Source organism: Pangasianodon hypophthalmus, chromosome 13 (assembly GCF_027358585.1).
Source record: "Pangasianodon hypophthalmus isolate fPanHyp1 chromosome 13, fPanHyp1.pri, whole genome shotgun sequence".
Classification (NCBI taxonomy): domain Eukaryota; kingdom Metazoa; phylum Chordata; class Actinopteri; order Siluriformes; family Pangasiidae; genus Pangasianodon; species Pangasianodon hypophthalmus.
The window spans coordinates 11773983-11790762 of NC_069722.1; the positions used below are offsets into that span (position 1 = coordinate 11773983).

The following is a 16780-nucleotide window of genomic DNA, read 5'->3' on the forward strand; positions in this document are numbered from 1 at the left end:
TTGTGAACATTTGTGTAACCACCACCCACACTCTCACATTTGTGATCTCATACACACACACATTCTCCCACACACACATTCATTTTCACACACTTTTATTCTGTTCATCTTTTGCATGTGATGTTTAAAGGCAGCACAATATGGAAATGTATATAAATTATGAGGATACAATATTCAAGCCCATTGTTTAATGATCAAATTGAAAATTGAAACAAGTTGTTTCATAAAAAAAGTGATTTTAATATATTAAACCAAGGGGCACACAGCTAATGGACACTATCCTAACTTTACAGCCTTGCTTCTTATAAAATCCTGTACATTGATATTCAGTGATCCTTCCTTGCCTAACTTAAGCAAGTGCTCCCCTGATGGCATCCAAGACAATAAATTGTTCACGTGTTACAGTCTAAGATGTATTACTCTTTCCCTTTGTTTTTCAGCTTTTCCTTCTTTTCTTTCTGTTCTCTCTCTTTTCTTTTCTGCCTGTAAAATTCCCTGAAATGCAGCCTCTTGGGATTCAGGCCGTAGGCTCTCAGTCTCTGTCTGCTGAACTCCCGGCCTCCCATCTTCACCTTCAAAGCACCAGAAAGCACTCGTCCGCCTGGGCGGCGGTTATTCTTCTTTGGCCATTTAGGCTTTTCAGTCCTCTGGGCTTCTGTGGTCTTTTCGACTTTCATCTTTTTCTTAGGCACCAGGAACGCTGTATCGTCCTCCTCCTCCACAGCCGTGTCTCTGAGAGCCTGAGCTGCTAGATTCTCTGCTGAGTTGGATGCTGATGCGTCCTGATCGCACTCTGCTGCTTGTTCCTCTTCTGCCTTCTTCTCAGATATCCTTTCTCTCTCCAGCTCTGTCTTCTTTATGCGATCTCTCCTCTTCTTACCCACTTTCACCTTAGCGTTCGACTCCCCAAGTTCCTCATCATTCCTGCAAGTCAGAATTATGTATGATTATTCAAATAACAATAAAACATAGTTCTAGCAGTTTTCTGTGCTGTGGCCATTTTTTTTTATTCAGCATAAAAATTGAACAAAGTGTTCATCGGTTATTCCTGAACCGTTGAAAATGTCAGCGTGCACCTGTGCCTCATGCAATTTTCATCTTTGGGGGTAACCTCAAAATACTAAAACTTTACTTGTGGTTGAGATACATGCAAAACAGAAACATATTTCACTTCAGAAATGTTTGTCAGTTTAAAGAACTATATAGTGAAGAAAATGTTGACTATGTGAAGGGTTTTCCCAGGATGCCACATATAGTTTATTACTGACTGCACTGAATCATGAGTTCCTGTGAAACACATTCTGTAAAACACACATTTGCCACAGGCTTTTTTCTGTTCTGCTCAATTTACCTTCTTCTTTAGGTTATTTAGGTTACTTCTAATAAAAAACATTAGCTATGAATAAGATGAAAGTAAGAGTAATGATTATCTATTGGCACTTGCTATTTTGATAAAAACCAAAATGTTAAGAAAAAATAATCGTGAGTTCCTCATATACGCTCACCATCCACTTTATTAGGAACACATGTACACCAGCACATTCATGCAGTTATCTATTCAGCCAATCATGTGGCAGAAAAAAATCATGCAGATATAAGTCAAGAGCTTCAGTTAATGTTCACATCATACATCAGAATGAAGAAAAAAATGTGATCTCTGTGACTTTAACCATGGCATGGCTGTTGGTACCAGATGGGCTGGTTTGAGTATTTCAGAAACTGCTGTTCTCCTGTGAATTTCACACAGAACAGTCTCTAGAGTTTACACAGAATGGTGCAAAAAAACAAAACAAAAAAAGACTTCCTCAGACTTCAATATTTTGTGCATGCTGATGGTTTTCCGCTCACCACAGCTGTAAAGAGTGATTATATGAGTTACTATATCCTTCCTGGCAGCTAGAACTAATCTGCCCATTTTCCTCTGTCCTCTCTTATCAACAAGGCATTTCCACTCACAGAACTGTTGCTCATTCAATGTTTTTGTTTTTCTGCACCATTCTGTGTAAACTCTAGAGACAGTCGTGTGTGAAATTCCCAGGAGATCTGCAGTTTCTGAAATACTCAAACCAGCCCATCTGGTACCAACACCCATGCCAAGTCACAGAGACCACATTTTTTCTTCATTCTGATGTATGATGTGAATATTAACTATAGCTCTTGACCTGTAGCTGCATGATTTTTGCATTGTGTTCCTGCCACGACTGGCTGGTTAGAGAACTGCATGAATGTACAGGTGTACCTAATAAAGTGGATGGTGAGTGTCAGTGTGGTGGCAAATGGTGCTGCTTCTTGATTTGGCTTTTATATAACATTATAATATGAACGTGATGAAGGAGCGGTCTAATTTTTATTTTAATGTTAAATCTAAAATGTTAAAGTGCAGTAAAAATTTTGTTCCTGAATCATTATAATAAATAATCATGATTTCAATATTGAGCAAAATTACCATCATTTAACCATTCATGTGCAGCACTATGCAACACCATACTGTATAGTCCTAACCTAAATGGCATGTTTATCAAGATATGTTTTTGTTAACACATTTACGTTGTATTGTGACATTCTAGTAGTTTCCACTTTGTTGTGAAATTTGTTTCATTGTCATAGAAATCCCATAAGCTTGATTACTCACTCAGCATACAGAGAAGCCAACACTCGTTTCTTCTTATTGATGTTCTGCGCTTTGATTTGATAATTCTTCACGTCACAGAGCTCTTGCCTCTCGGACCTGCCGCAGAAGTCCAGAGAAATGTTCAATAACGTGGTCTTTGCTTTCAGGACATTTCCTCCACACTCATACTGTGCATTGCTGTAAAACCTTTACCTGTACATGCAGGTCTTCTTCAGCGAGCACCAGTGATTCAACTCTTTTTCATCTGCTCCCAGGATCTACAAAATAGGAAAAAAATTAGCAAAATCCAATCATGAGATCAGCTGCAGTTTTTTGTAGTTATGTCATTCAGACATGTGCTCAGAGAGAAGATTAAGTCCTCAGGCCCTGGTCAGAGTTATTCCCGGAGGAACAGCAATACCAGGTCAGAACACAATCACAGCTCATCAGTGCAATGGGCTTTGTCCATTCAAGTCTATAGTTGTGCTCATATGCTTAATGATTACATGCTGTATGTATCATGTTTATAAAGCATTCATTACCTCTTCAGTTGTCAGGCCGAAGTCATTAGGGACGACTTGTCGGTAGCGGAATCTGCAGGGCAGGTCATCTATGATGTCCTCATAGTCTAGTTTGTAGTATTCATCGAGGTACTGTTCAAACGTCTTTTCCTCTGAAATACAAGCACAAAAATTTGTTCAGAATTATACAAGCCCAGCAGCCTAAATTCTCCAAAATACATCTTATCACTCTTCTATAGCTACAATGCTGAAATGTCTGTAATTCTTATATACCTAGTTTCTCAGAAACAATGACTATGTTTACATGCACACTAATATTGGAATATTAATCGGAATTTGGCAATATTCTAATTAGTACTGAGTCATGTAAACACTGCAATCCGATTCAGATTAAGACAACATTCTGATTTCCCAAATTCTGATTCCCATCCCTGGAATATTCCTGTTTTAATCAGAATTGTTTTGCATGTAAACATCTTATTCAGAAAATCCACTGAAAGGAGATATATGTGCATGCTCAGTCCGCAAGGAATTGTGGGTGCTAACAGGTGCTTAGCTGTAGGATAGGTACTGAGGAATGGCAATATATAGAGCTTAAACAGAATCTGATATGCATGTAAACTTAGCCAATGACAAGTTGCAGTTTTTTTTTTTTTGCCTTATTAACTTCATGAGAGAGAGAGAGAGTAAAGAGAAAGGCTAGTGAGGGAAAGACTCTTTAGCAGCTGCTATAACACAAGTGATGACAGAAACTAAATTCAGTGATATTAACTCTGCTTCATATCAGGCTATATCACACCAACCCGACACTGATTATTTTCCAATAAGAGCATTCCTCATCATGTTTTCTTCCTCATATACTTGAGTTAAGCTTTCTGTGCATCATTAGAGGCAATGTCACAGAAAGAAACCTGATACTCAAGCCCTGATTTGTTGAGATCACTAGTAACTGGTGATTTGCGTGTGAAATCTGATCAATTAGTAAGTAGACTTCTGGAAGATTACTTCTGTAAAGAAGCTGAGACTTCAGTATAATGCTAATTATAGGCAATGAAATTGAAAAACTGTCCAAAATACAATATGAACATAAATTAAAAGAGAGTAGTCATGAGCATGAGTTCATGTGAATGAAAACCTTTTCAAAGGCTCTGTTTAAATGCATGCAGAATGGATGTGAATTGTTATTAAATTAGCTTGTCTTTTTTTTGCAGATGCTATGAAGTTTTCATGTAATTGAATTACTTTAGTGCTTGTAAACACAGGGATCAGATTACTGGCGAAGTCTGATTTCTTGCAGGCAAACACACTCAGTGACAAACACGTCTCGGTTATCTTACGTGGATCAAACACTGGTTTGTTTTGCTGGACGATTTCAGCAAAGTGAGACTTCTTTCGCTTTTTGCCCATGAGCGGGGCATCATCTCCACTCTTTTTCTTCTTCAACTCCTTCTGTTTCTTTTTTTTCTTCTTAGACAGAGCCTGCTGATTGGGGTCATAATCTGCATCCATCTGTCACAATCAGAGATACAAATTTAGTTCAGATAAAAACAATTACGTAAATTAGTAACTATACATGCACAGTAGTGTTCTTACAATGAAGTCAGGATCTTCACAGTTAAGCTCGTAGCTCTCCTCTTCACCTTCATACTCTTCCTCCTCTTCATAGCCTTCCTCGTCTTCACCTGTCCATGTGTCCCAATTCCAATGTCCTGAGAAAAAAAAGTTTAACACTTAGTAGCATGAGAACCGCAGCTCTTCCAAACGAAAGTCATTCAGAGACAAGAACTTACCTTCCAACTCATCATCATCGTCAAACTGAGGTTTCTCCTCATCGTTCTCTTTGTAGTATTCATCTCCGAAAAATTTCTATAAAAAGTAAAAAAGAATGCCTTTGTTTCCAGTAGTCTGCTAATTAAAGATGCACTGATCCCATCCCGTTTTTACTGGTAATATGATGCTCTGATATTGATTTTATTTTCCACATTTAAAAGGTATTGCTGAGAACATCCTGTTTTCATTCATTTCTTTTAGCTAATAGTGTGCTTAAGAAGCTTAAGAAGGGGAATAATGACTTTAACTAAGTTTCTTGACACTGCATAAGATGAAGAAATTGTCAATCATCCCATGCCGTTATTAAAAAAAAAAAAAAAAAAAAAAAAAGGCAAAATGTAACTGAAATAAAGAACAGGATTGGGAGAAAACTAACTCCAGGGTGGATTGTCCTGCTTAACATGCAGGGTTCCCGGGATAGGCTCTGGATACACCGCAAGCATGACCAGGATAAAGCTGCTGATGAATGAATGAATGAATGAAATGGCCCAGCCCTTAGTGGATTAGATCAGGAAATTACACTAAATCAACCCAGTTAGGCTGAGATTAGTATTTGGCTTTTGTGAATTCAAGAAGATTTATTTGGACTTTCTCTGACGGATCAACACAAACCTGATCTGGGAAATGCACTCAAAAAAAAAAAAAAAAAAAAAAAATCACTTAACCCCTCTATCCTTTAGCAGTCTCACCTGCATGAGCTGGTCGTGGTGCTGAGGGTCAAAGTCACCTTCCAGGTCCACCTCGCTGAAGGCCAGCTCCTGGTTTCCTGTCAGCTCCTGCAATGTTTTCAGCTTGTCCATGATCTCTGCTCGCTTCAGGTTCTTCAGCTCCTTTAACTGCTGCTGCTTCTGTTCTTTCTCCTACTCAATCCAACACATAAACAGTCACACGCTGAGACAAATAGCTGACACAATGATCTTTCTGTATCAGGTGGAGAAACATAGAACTAATCATGCTGATTCAGGGCTTCGAAGGGATTTAACTACCCAGAAGGGTTTTGATGGCATTAAACCAGTCTGATGTGAACTCAGGTGTAAACAAGTGGTAAGAGTATCAAGCGGTGCTTAAACTGTGCATCAGCCAGATACAGCTTCTGATTCAGGAAACAGGAGAGAGAGATACTTACTTTTTTCTTTCTCTCCTTCACCTCTTCCCTCTTTTTCTTTCTCCTGTCGTCTTTGCTTCGGACGGAGGTGGCAATGCTGCGGGGGTACGTCTTGACCTGTGGATTAACGATGTATAGAACTACTGAATTACATAATCAAGACTGCTACTTTGCTTCAAAAAAATTTTTTTTAGAATACCATTCTTTAGTTTCATTTAAAACACCATGAATGAAACATGAACACATCATAAGTGGATGGATTTAAGAATTACTGAGTATTATTTGGGCATGGTAAAGCCAAAATTGTTCTTCTGCTGTTATTCAAAAGTGCTGTTGGTTAAAGCTAGCAATTAGTTTTCAGGAATTATCAAGAGAAAAGCATGCCTGATGAGCGCCGGGCTCCTCAAAGCGGAAATTATAGTGCCTCTCAAAGTCCTCTTGCTTCTGCAGGAACGATTCTCCTTCCTCGTCAGAGTCTTCTACATCTTCCTGCATGAGCTCATTGTAGGTGGGAATTCTGAACTCACACACACACACACACACACACACACACACACACACACACACACACCCCTCCAATAAACCTCCAACGCCAAGAGAAAGCAGCTCAATAGGCCTCATTTTTCAGCTTGGACGCAAACCAGTTTAAATCATGCTACATAATGCTTTTTAATGCTACAGACATGAATCAAAATAACCTCCACTTCTGTCTCAGAGAAATTCCTTTTCTCTCACTGTTTTCTCCTCATTTTCTTCCGCTCTCTACGAGGTTTTCCTTTTATGGAGTTTTGTGGGCGCAACTACATGCAAATCTGTTGTAGCACTTTACGTATGATTGGTATTTATCAGCATAAGCACACGAGTACGAAGAAAATCTGCTTTTGTAAATCGGGTGGGAATTTTCATTCGGTGTATCCTACAAAACCATTTACACACACCTTTAATAAAAGACTGATGAATAAAGGCCATTGTAAGAGATTTTTCTGTAGCACTATGTCTTAATAACATCAGCATCCCTCTTAGCTTGAACATCTAATTAAAGGCAGAATTTCAACTGGACTGAATGTTAAACAGACGATGTTTTAAACAGGACATCTCTACGACTCACCTGTCCTCCTCATCTTCCTCCAGGTACCCTTTGTTGAGGATGTAGTCTCGTAAAAAAGTCTCCTTATCATCCAGCTGTGGGTCGTTCCAGTAATCTCTCAGGTATTTCTGCAGCAATACAGTCAGAATTTATATCATAGTTATATCATATACACTCACCGTCCACTTTATTAGGAACACCTGTACATTCCTGCAGTTATCCAATCAGCCAATCATGTGGCAGCAGCGCAATGCATTAAAATCATGCAGATACAGGTCAAGAGCTTCAGGTAATGTTCACATCAATCATCAGAATGGAGAAAGTGTGATCGCTGTGACTTTAATCATGGCATGAGTGTTCACACACAGCAGTCTCTAGAGTTCACACAGAATGGCGCGAAAACCAAAAAACACTGAGTGAGTTACAGTTCTGTGGGCGGAAACGGCTTGTTGATAAGAGAGGTCAGAGGAAAATGGCCAGATTGGTTCGAGCTATAATCACTTTTTACAATCGTTGTGAGCAGACACCAGTCACCATTATTTTTTACCTTTTACATTCGTAACATGAACTTTGTTTCCTCACAAGACTAGTCTTTTTCACCGTGTAGCATGTCATGTTGCATACCCTATATGGCCAAAAGTATGTGGACACCTGACCTTCACACCCATGTGCTGATCGTCCCCAAACTGTTGCCACAACGTTCAAAGTACACATTACTATTTCCTTCACTGGAACTAAGAGGCTCAAACCTGTTCCTGCACGACAATGCCACTGTGCACAAGGCGAGCTTGATGAGGACAGGGTTTGCTAAGGTTGGAGTGGAAGAACTCGAGTGGTCTGCACAGAGCCCTGACCTCAACCCCACTGAACACTTTTAAGATGAACTGTAATGCCGACTGCACCCTAGACCTTCTCGTCTGATATCACTGCCTGACCTCACTGATGCTTTTGTGGCTAAATGGGCAAAATTATTATTATTATTAAATCTGGAATGGTATGTTCATATAAACCAGCTACTTCCAGTACAAAAAAAATATCATAATATCTTAGAAAAGTGTTTTGTGACATAATTTATCTCAATATATTGATATAATATCAGCACATCGCCTAACCGTACTAAGCCATCCTGTTTGGTAAGGTGATGACCAAGACGATCAAAATCCTGCGTTCTTAATTCCAGCATTATTCAATTCACCGTTAAGACTTGTCACAAATCAGATGAGACCTGCACTTTACTTACCATGTCCTGAATCTCGTCCTTTCCCTCCAACTCTTTCTGTCCTTTCAGCCACTCCACATAGTCTGCCTCCTCTTTGTCCTGGGACGAGGAGAAGAATTAAACTCATTTCAAACAAACAAAAAAAAACAAAAAACAACATTGGATCATAGATTCTAGGCTGATCCATCAATTATCAATGGAAAGATGTGCAGTATAAAGCCGGTTGTGGCTGAGCTACCTTCTCCTCTTGTGTTTTGTTCCTGCGTTTCAGCAGCGCTTCCTCATCACTGGCCTCGTCGCCGCTGTCCTGAACAAACTGCCGAAAGCTGAAAACAGAGCAACAGCAAGTATAGATTAAAACAACCAGCCTAACCGTTTAAGGAATAAAATACAAAACTTGCAGTGTCAAAAATGAGAGCTGTATTATAATTAAAATACAATAAATATGTAACTAAGGTGCATTAATACTCCAATACCAGAGTCTATCCTCATGTTCCTACCTCTCTTTTAGTTCCTTCTGCTCTTGGATGTAGCTGGGAGATGCAGCTCTCTGTGAGAGAAAAGCGTTAGTGTCAGCAGGAATCATTTACAGCAGCACAGTCCGAACATATGATTTTCTGATAATGTCCTGTACCTCCTGCATCTTCCTGACAGCCTCTTCATCAGCGCTATCATCGTCATCATCATATTTTCTAAAAGGAGCAAAAATGATTAAGTTGCTGGAGCTGCTAAAAGCAAACAACTGGTTTGTAAGCTAAAATTTAAAGCAACAAAACTAAAATTTACATCAATTTAATTTTTAAAAATTGGAAAACACAATATGAGACAAATTAAGACTTTTCCCCCCTATTTTTAATTCCCACCCACCAATTAGGTCTCACTTATCACATGTCAGCTACCAATCTGGGAGAGTGAAGGCTATCATGTGCTTCCTCTAACACACATGAAGCCAGCCAAACACTTCTTTCTGAACTGCTGCTCATGCTGTGCCGTGGGGTAGCGTAACACACTCAGAGGAAAGTGAGATCCGCCCCTTGCTGCTGCCATGAGCTCACAGACGCCTATGATTGGCTAGTGTCACTGTGATTGACAGGGGTGCGACAGTAGGCCACCCCACTCACCCGGACAGCACGGCCAGGTTTACTCTCTTGGACTCTGGATGGCTGTGGCATCGCCAGGATTCAGAATCATGATCTCCAGATGGCAGGGCAAACGCCAAATTAAGATTTTTTTGCGACACACACACACACACACACACACACACACACACGCCCTGTGCAAGTGCAAGCTGTCTTCCGTGCAACACTCAGCTGCTGGTCTCATAAACAGAAGTTAACCTACCCTCCTCTCTCCAAGATGACTTTGCGCTCGTAGTCCTTTAGGAACATTGGCTTTACAGACTTTTTAGAAGTGGAGGGTTTCTCATCGCTGCCTGAGCTGGACGCTGTTAGTAAGGAGCAAGACGACAGACACTGAAACAGACTCTGAAAATCCCAATTATTATGTTTTACATTGTATTAGTTATAGATATGCTGCTTCGCGTACCCTCCTCTGTGTAGAACTGTGCATCCTTCTGATAAATCTTTGGGTCTTTCTTCTTCAACAGAGACAGAGTCAAGTAAAAAGCTCTCTCAAGTTTGGGATCAAATTCCTGAAAAGATATTTTAGGATGGATGTCATGGAGCAATTCCGCAGACAGACAGATGAGAAATACAGATCTGTATTTGTTGTCAGGGGTTCTTACCACTTCACTCTCATCAGACTCTGAATCTGAGGAGCCTGAGGAACCTTCGTCATCCTGATCTCCAAAGCGATCCTTTACTGCAAGGACAAGAGGAGAAGCATGCAAGCTGTTTTTTTTTTTTTTTTTTTTAAATTAAAAACAAGTTCACCCAGTGTTACATGTTGTACATTTACACTGAATCACTTTTTAAGTGGTAAGGAACAATCTGGACAGTGGGTGTAGAAAGGTGAGCTGTCTGACTGTAAACTGCATACAAATGTAGCAGTGAGGTGGTGGTGGTGGTGTTTTTTTCATAACCACTGCTCCCAAATCTTTAACAGTTAGGATGCCATTAAATGACTACATGATGAAATCAACAACTACATAAACAGTGAATACACAAATATGCCAGATTACATTATAAAGCTGTCCTCAGCATCATTCCATGTTAAATGATCGTTTTCTAATTATTCTCACAATGCAAACTAATCCGGCTAACACCAGCTGCGTTCTGCTAACTTAAACGTGTAAAAGCCTCTGGCTAGCAACTAGCTAGCTTATTAGCAAAGTTAGCCCGAGCAGGAACACTTACATTTCTGCAGCTCTTCCTTTTGTCTATACTTGTCGTATTTTTCCGCGAATTTTTTGTTAATCTTTAGGTCCGACATGATCACTTGGTGTAAAGGCAATACCGGGAGATTTTACACCACTAACTTTTTTAAAAACGGACTGTTCAGTACAAGCATGGTCAGGCTGGGCTGAAGCACGGCCACGTGACCTCTGCGTCACACAGGTCAAGGGGCAACAGAATCAACCAATCAGCGAATGGAATGTGCTGGGCTGTAAACGCACGTGGGCTGCTTTTCTTTTTCTTCTTTTTTTTTGAATATTAACAACAACGAAGAGTACAATACAAGCAAGAGTGCATGTGACTTGAACAGCGTCACGGGTACATAATGCAAAATTAAAACAAATTATGAAAAAATGAATCAAATTAAACAAAGTTGAAGACCACACAGCTTTCAGGTGTTTATTTAATGTTGATAATGTTGATATATAATGAGGAAGTCAGAACTGTATTTAGGCATATATAATAACGTATCAGTATAATAATTAAATTAATTACAAAAGATATTTTTGTTATTTCGATTGGGCTATATTATCTATATTTTTAAAAGCAAACACCAATGCAGGCTGCTCACATTGCAGTCTGTGAAGACATATATTTATTTTATTTATTTATTTATTTATTTGTGTTTGTTTGTTTGTTTATACTGAAGATTAAGTTATTATACCTTCAGTGATTTTTTTTTATTTTCAACATCAACACTGCATTCAATACAGTACAATTTTACTTTTTCGCATATTAGTTGTTCATATTCCAGCTGCGTCCACAGAGATTCAGTTTTAGGTATATCAGGTGCATTATACAATAAATGAAAACATCCATGTGTATTTGATAATACAAAACCCAGAGAAAAAGAAGGTAAAAAAAAGTAAAAAAAACAAAAAAAACAATTAAATAATAATAATAATAATAATAATAATAATAATAATAATAATAATAATAATGGATAAATGAATAAGTAAAATAAATCAATAAGAGAAGGGTATGAACATCCCATTCCAGATTTAGTTCCCCCTTTGCTGTTCAGGAGTATTGTCCTGCTGGAACAGGTTTGGGCCCCTTCGTGCCAGTGAACAGCATACAAAGACATCCTATACAACTGTGTGCTTCCAGCTTTGAGGCAACAGTTTGGGAAACCGTCCACAAACTTTCGGCTATATAGAGTATTTAGATGACTTTTTTCCTTGGATCTGGTTAATCGGCTGAATGCTTTCCTTTTATTGGCTCAGAACCTGCATAAACAACAGTTTACCATGACAGTAAAGTGTAACATGTAAACAACACTGTCTCAGGGTAATTGTAAACTACACTGTCTCAGGGTAAATTGGGGCATGTTGTATGCACAGAACATGTAAATAAGGAACTTTATCATGCTGCTGAAGCTGATTTCATGATTTACGTTCTGATATTGTAGGACAGTTTCATGAAGCATGAATCATGTGCTCACATCTGAGTTTGTTTCTGTGCAACTTTGATGAATAAATCCTAGTGTTTGTGTGTGTGTGTGTGTGTGTTTGCCTACAACAAAATCCATACAGCTGCCTACTCGTGCTGCAATCACAAGAGATCAGTCCAGACAGACATACAGGTCAAATGGCTCATCACAGTGAGAAACTCTTATATTTTTAGATTTTTGACCCACAGTGGCATCACCTGGGACGCTGAATTAGCCAGAGGGATTGGAAGTTGTTTGACTGCCTGGGACTAACATGATAAATATTAATCTCTGCCTCTACAAACTGCACGTCCTGCTGCTTTACATGAGCTCATGCCTTATAGGTGACACACATTCAAGCCCCACCAGGTGGTAGTGCAGCACAGCATTACCCATATCTGTGCTGTGTTTCTTTTGCTTCAGTTTTATTTTCACCAGTCATCCCTTTATATCAAACTATAACCATTTTATTTGAGATGCAGTAATTTCAGTAAGTTATGCATTATGGTCTAGATGATCATTTTCTCTCACTCTGTTTTTCCACATTTTGTGTTCATCCCACTACTCACTCCTTCATGCATAATTAGAACAAGTCTTATTGTACAGCATGCATGACATATGTCTATACAATCACCAGCCACTTAAATAGGAAAATCTGTACACCATTGTTCATGCAATTATCCAGTCAACCAGTCATTCAGCAGCAGCATATTACATAAAATCATATAGTTACAGGTCAAGACTTAACGTTCCCATCAGTAATCACAATGTGGGGAAATGTGATCTCAGATCTCAGTGACTTTGACAGTGGCATGGTTGTGGGTGCCAGATAGGCTGGTTTGAGAAATTCAGTTCAGTTTACACAGAATTAAAAAAAAAAAAAAAAATCCAGTGAGCTGCTGTTCTGTGGATGAGAGAGGTCAGAGGAGAATGTCCTGATTGTTTCAAGCTGCCAGGAAGGCTAGAGTAACTCAAATAATCACCCTTCACAACCACGGTGAGCTGAAAAGCATCGCAAAAGACACAACACATCAAACCTTCAGGCAGATGGGCTACAACAACAGAAAACCACATCAACTTAAATTCCTGTCAGCCTAGAACAGGGATCAGAGGCTACAGTGGGCACAGATGTTGCTTTTTATCTCTTTTCAATTGTTTTGAACTGGCAGTTTTGGTCCAGTATAGCCAGTCTCACCAGCAAGGGGTTTCCGACTACAGACCTGCAGCTCACTGGATGTTTTTTGGTTTTTCTAAAAATACAAAAAGCAGCCCATCTGGCACCAACAACCCCGCTATCACCAGATTTTTTCCCCTCATTCTGATGTTTGATCTAAACATTAACGGAAGCTCTTGGACCATATTTGCATGATTGGCTAATTGGATAATTTCAAAGAAGGGCAGGTGTACAGGTGTTCCTATTAAAGTGGCCAGTGTATGTTTCACCTGGTTATTAGTTGTCACCTCATGAATTGCTTTGCATGAAATAGTATTCTAACTGATTTTAACAGATTTGTTTCCAGAGGATCTTTAGTATCCATGATTTGCTTGAAAGTCAGGATCTGTTCTGTCTTATCTGAAAGTGATAAAGACTCACACCGAGACACACAAATCCTTGAAGAGTCTCATATTTTTTATAACCCCAAGTATCCCACTATCTATATTGCTGACAGATTTCACCAAAACCAGATACCATCTGTATTTACAAGTTCATGTTTGGATGTCAGTATTTTTTCTCAGAAGTAAAAATTCTTCCCAGTCTTCTTCTTTGTTGTGTATTAGTACCACTCAACACAAAGATACTTTATCTCTTTCTCTGTCTGCGCCCCTGGTTCTGGCCAAAGGAGGGACTTCGAAGAACTTAATCTTTTTTCGTCCTCCTTCTTTATTCTTAGAAGAATTTTCCCATTTTGCTTATAGACAGATGGGGGGAAAGTCAGGGGCTCTGTTATAGGAACTTTAGGCATTAGGCATTAGGCATTCTTTGAGATTGAAGGTGAAACCACTCATGTAAACATTCACCTTATAGCCATTGCACTTTTACACACCTAGACCTTTAACTCTAGTTAGCTAGGAGAGAATATAGATGCGTGTGTATATCTGAAATATCTGTTGGGATGAACTCTGGAGAAAACCCCAGTGGTGCACACAGCCAATATTTTTTATTTTATATATTCTATAAATAGGCAGTACAAAGAATGTTGACCTAGAGACCTTTAACATGGTGCACAGAGTAGTATTAAGCCTCTGTGAACATGCTCTTAACTCTTGAAGACTATTCTACAAAAATTCACAAACATCTGGAGGAGTTTTCCTATCCGTGGATTCCCTTTTCTCTGAACTGATCCTCGACTCTTGGAAATGTAAATGTTTCCATTCTTGATTTATAAGCCTGGCAGACAGCCAAGGTACATATAAAACATAAGGATCTGTTCAGAGTGCAAAGTCCTGCTCATGGCTTACCAACAACATTTGGAGTTGATATGGCTCTGAGGTTTTTCTATCAAGGAAGTGACTACAAAAGAAGAGGAAAGCTAGGAATGTGGGAGCACGTGTCCTGCTTTACACATGGAGGTTTAATAGGCTGTAACTAGTTTACTAGCACAGATGTGTCATTATATGTCTGAATTGTGGAAATCTTTTATCTTTTGGCCAGGAGGCTAAGAACACTGGATCACTCTGTTATATGAGGTGGATTTGTCACAGATCTCAATATGTCTTCAGTAATTTAAAAAGACCTGTCAAGGATCCAAAGTCAATCCAGACCTGCATTTCTATTTTCCTTCCTTTTTCTCCACACCTATTCCTGTTTATTCCTGGAAACAGCTGTAATTCATAAAACTGATAGATCAGCAGTGTTAACATTATCTCATGTTTGAACTCAGTGGCAAGTTCAAAAATACTAAAGAACTCGAACATGACATACTTGCATTTGAATATACAAAATCAGAGCTATGAAAGATGTCAGCTCACACTATTGTCCACTTGGCACTTATAGAAATACTGCCATCACATCAGTTATCAGAACCCTGTTGCCTAATGCTTGATTTTGGCTCAGTTTAAAGGCAAGTGACGGAATGGAGAATGAACCCTAAGTAGAGTTCAAAATCATGAAATGTTCTAAATCTATTATTTTGTTGAATATTGGAATTTAGACAGTTTACATGGTATAAGTGTTGAATTTATTTGGCCAAAATCCCTTTTGAGGGGGAATAATATCTTTTTCAACTTTAGCTTTAGTTAATTATTAACTTTGACTTTCTGGAAAAGAAGTTTCTCTTACATTTAGGAATAACAAATTGTACCAGCACAATGATCACATAAATCACGTTTGTAAATAGATGCATTACATACATGGCTTAAGTAACCTAACAAGTACACTAAGTATCTTTTGAAGAGAAAAATCCCTGACAAACATGATGAGGCAAAATTCACAGTTTTGGGGTTTAAAAAAAAAATCAAACTAAAGGCTTTCTATAGGATATAAATACACTTGGGTATGGCTGTGGCAAGAACTACTCAATTGAGATATTATATTAATATCTACATATATATATACTACATATATATATATATATATATATATATATATATATATATATATATATATATGTAGATGTAGGTTAAATATGTCTTTTTACTGTCTCTGATATTTCTCCTAAGGTCTCACTGCTTGTCAGAAGCAGCTACAGTAAACTCCCATGCCATCATTAACTCTTACTGTGAAGGAGATATGTTTTTAGGAATTTCAGGGCGCTCTCAGCAATATAATACGTGTTACGGAAAAGTGAGGCAGAGATAACTAACCCATAGGAGGCGGAGCTGCCTGTCCAATCAGACTGGAGAAAAACACACATGGCTGAGGGATATCCTGCTGTGTCACTAACTGACCTACTGGGCATGTTTGAGAATGTAAGATATATGCAATGAGACAATAAAGAGCATTAAAGTGCAGTATAGGAATTGATAGAGGCCAATATAAATTAATTCATGGCTTGCCATGCTTTTTCCTTGCTGTCTGAGAGGTAAAGATGCCATAAAAATTCTTGGTAAGCTCTAGTTTTGAACAGTGCAGCTGATGGGGGCCTTGCAAATGATCGTTTCAGCCACTGCTCAAGAGGAATTAGTATTACAGACCCATGTGGACTCTCCAGTGCATGTGAAAGTGGATAGTAAACCTGAAAATGCCAGGTCTGTGTGACAAAACCAGCCAAATGGCCAATCAAAACTATGTATTTACTACTCATTGATAAATCCAGTCTGATTAAACCTTATATTTTAACTCCAAAAACATGACTACCATTGCCAAATATATTGTAATATTTATAAAGTAACATCAAACCACACAGTTTTCCTAAACAGTTCTTCAGTGTTGTAAAATGGGCTCATATTATTACATACAGTGTATTGTAATAAATACAGAACACACATGAGTGTGTCAATGAGTTGACTAATTTACTGACACACAAAACAAGCACTTCAATTCTAGAGAAATTGTCTAATATTTCTACTTTGTATATATTGACTGTAGTTACAGTACTTTATCATTTAAAGCAATGATATAGTTACTCTTACTATAATGAAAGCATAATGTGCAACCCTAATCCCTCAGGCAAAAACATCA

At 38.6% G+C, this 16780-nt stretch overlaps 1 protein-coding gene and 1 non-coding gene across 2 annotated transcripts; both read right to left on the reverse strand.

Annotated features, from left to right (window-relative positions):
• Positions 1 to 173: 173 nt before the first annotated feature.
• On the reverse strand, positions 174 to 10913 carry kri1 (KRI1 homolog). Its single transcript, XM_026917283.3, has 19 exons — positions 10689 to 10913; positions 10118 to 10194; positions 9919 to 10024; positions 9715 to 9817; positions 9008 to 9065; positions 8874 to 8923; positions 8612 to 8699; positions 8395 to 8472; positions 7176 to 7282; positions 6452 to 6584; positions 6089 to 6184; positions 5652 to 5822; positions 4923 to 4998; positions 4726 to 4841; positions 4470 to 4641; positions 3154 to 3284; positions 2825 to 2889; positions 2633 to 2728; positions 174 to 924 (listed from the first exon to the last, which is right to left on the reverse strand). Exons 1-19 carry the CDS (start codon positions 10762 to 10764, stop codon positions 417 to 419), a joined length of 2307 nt encoding a protein of 768 aa, XP_026773084.3. The 5' UTR covers positions 10765 to 10913; the 3' UTR covers positions 174 to 416.
• On the reverse strand, positions 2968 to 3066 carry LOC113528652 (Z30 small nucleolar RNA). Its single transcript, XR_003402968.1, has one exon. It is a non-coding gene; the product is annotated as a Z30 small nucleolar RNA (small nucleolar RNA).
• Positions 10914 to 16780: the final 5867 nt, after the last annotated feature.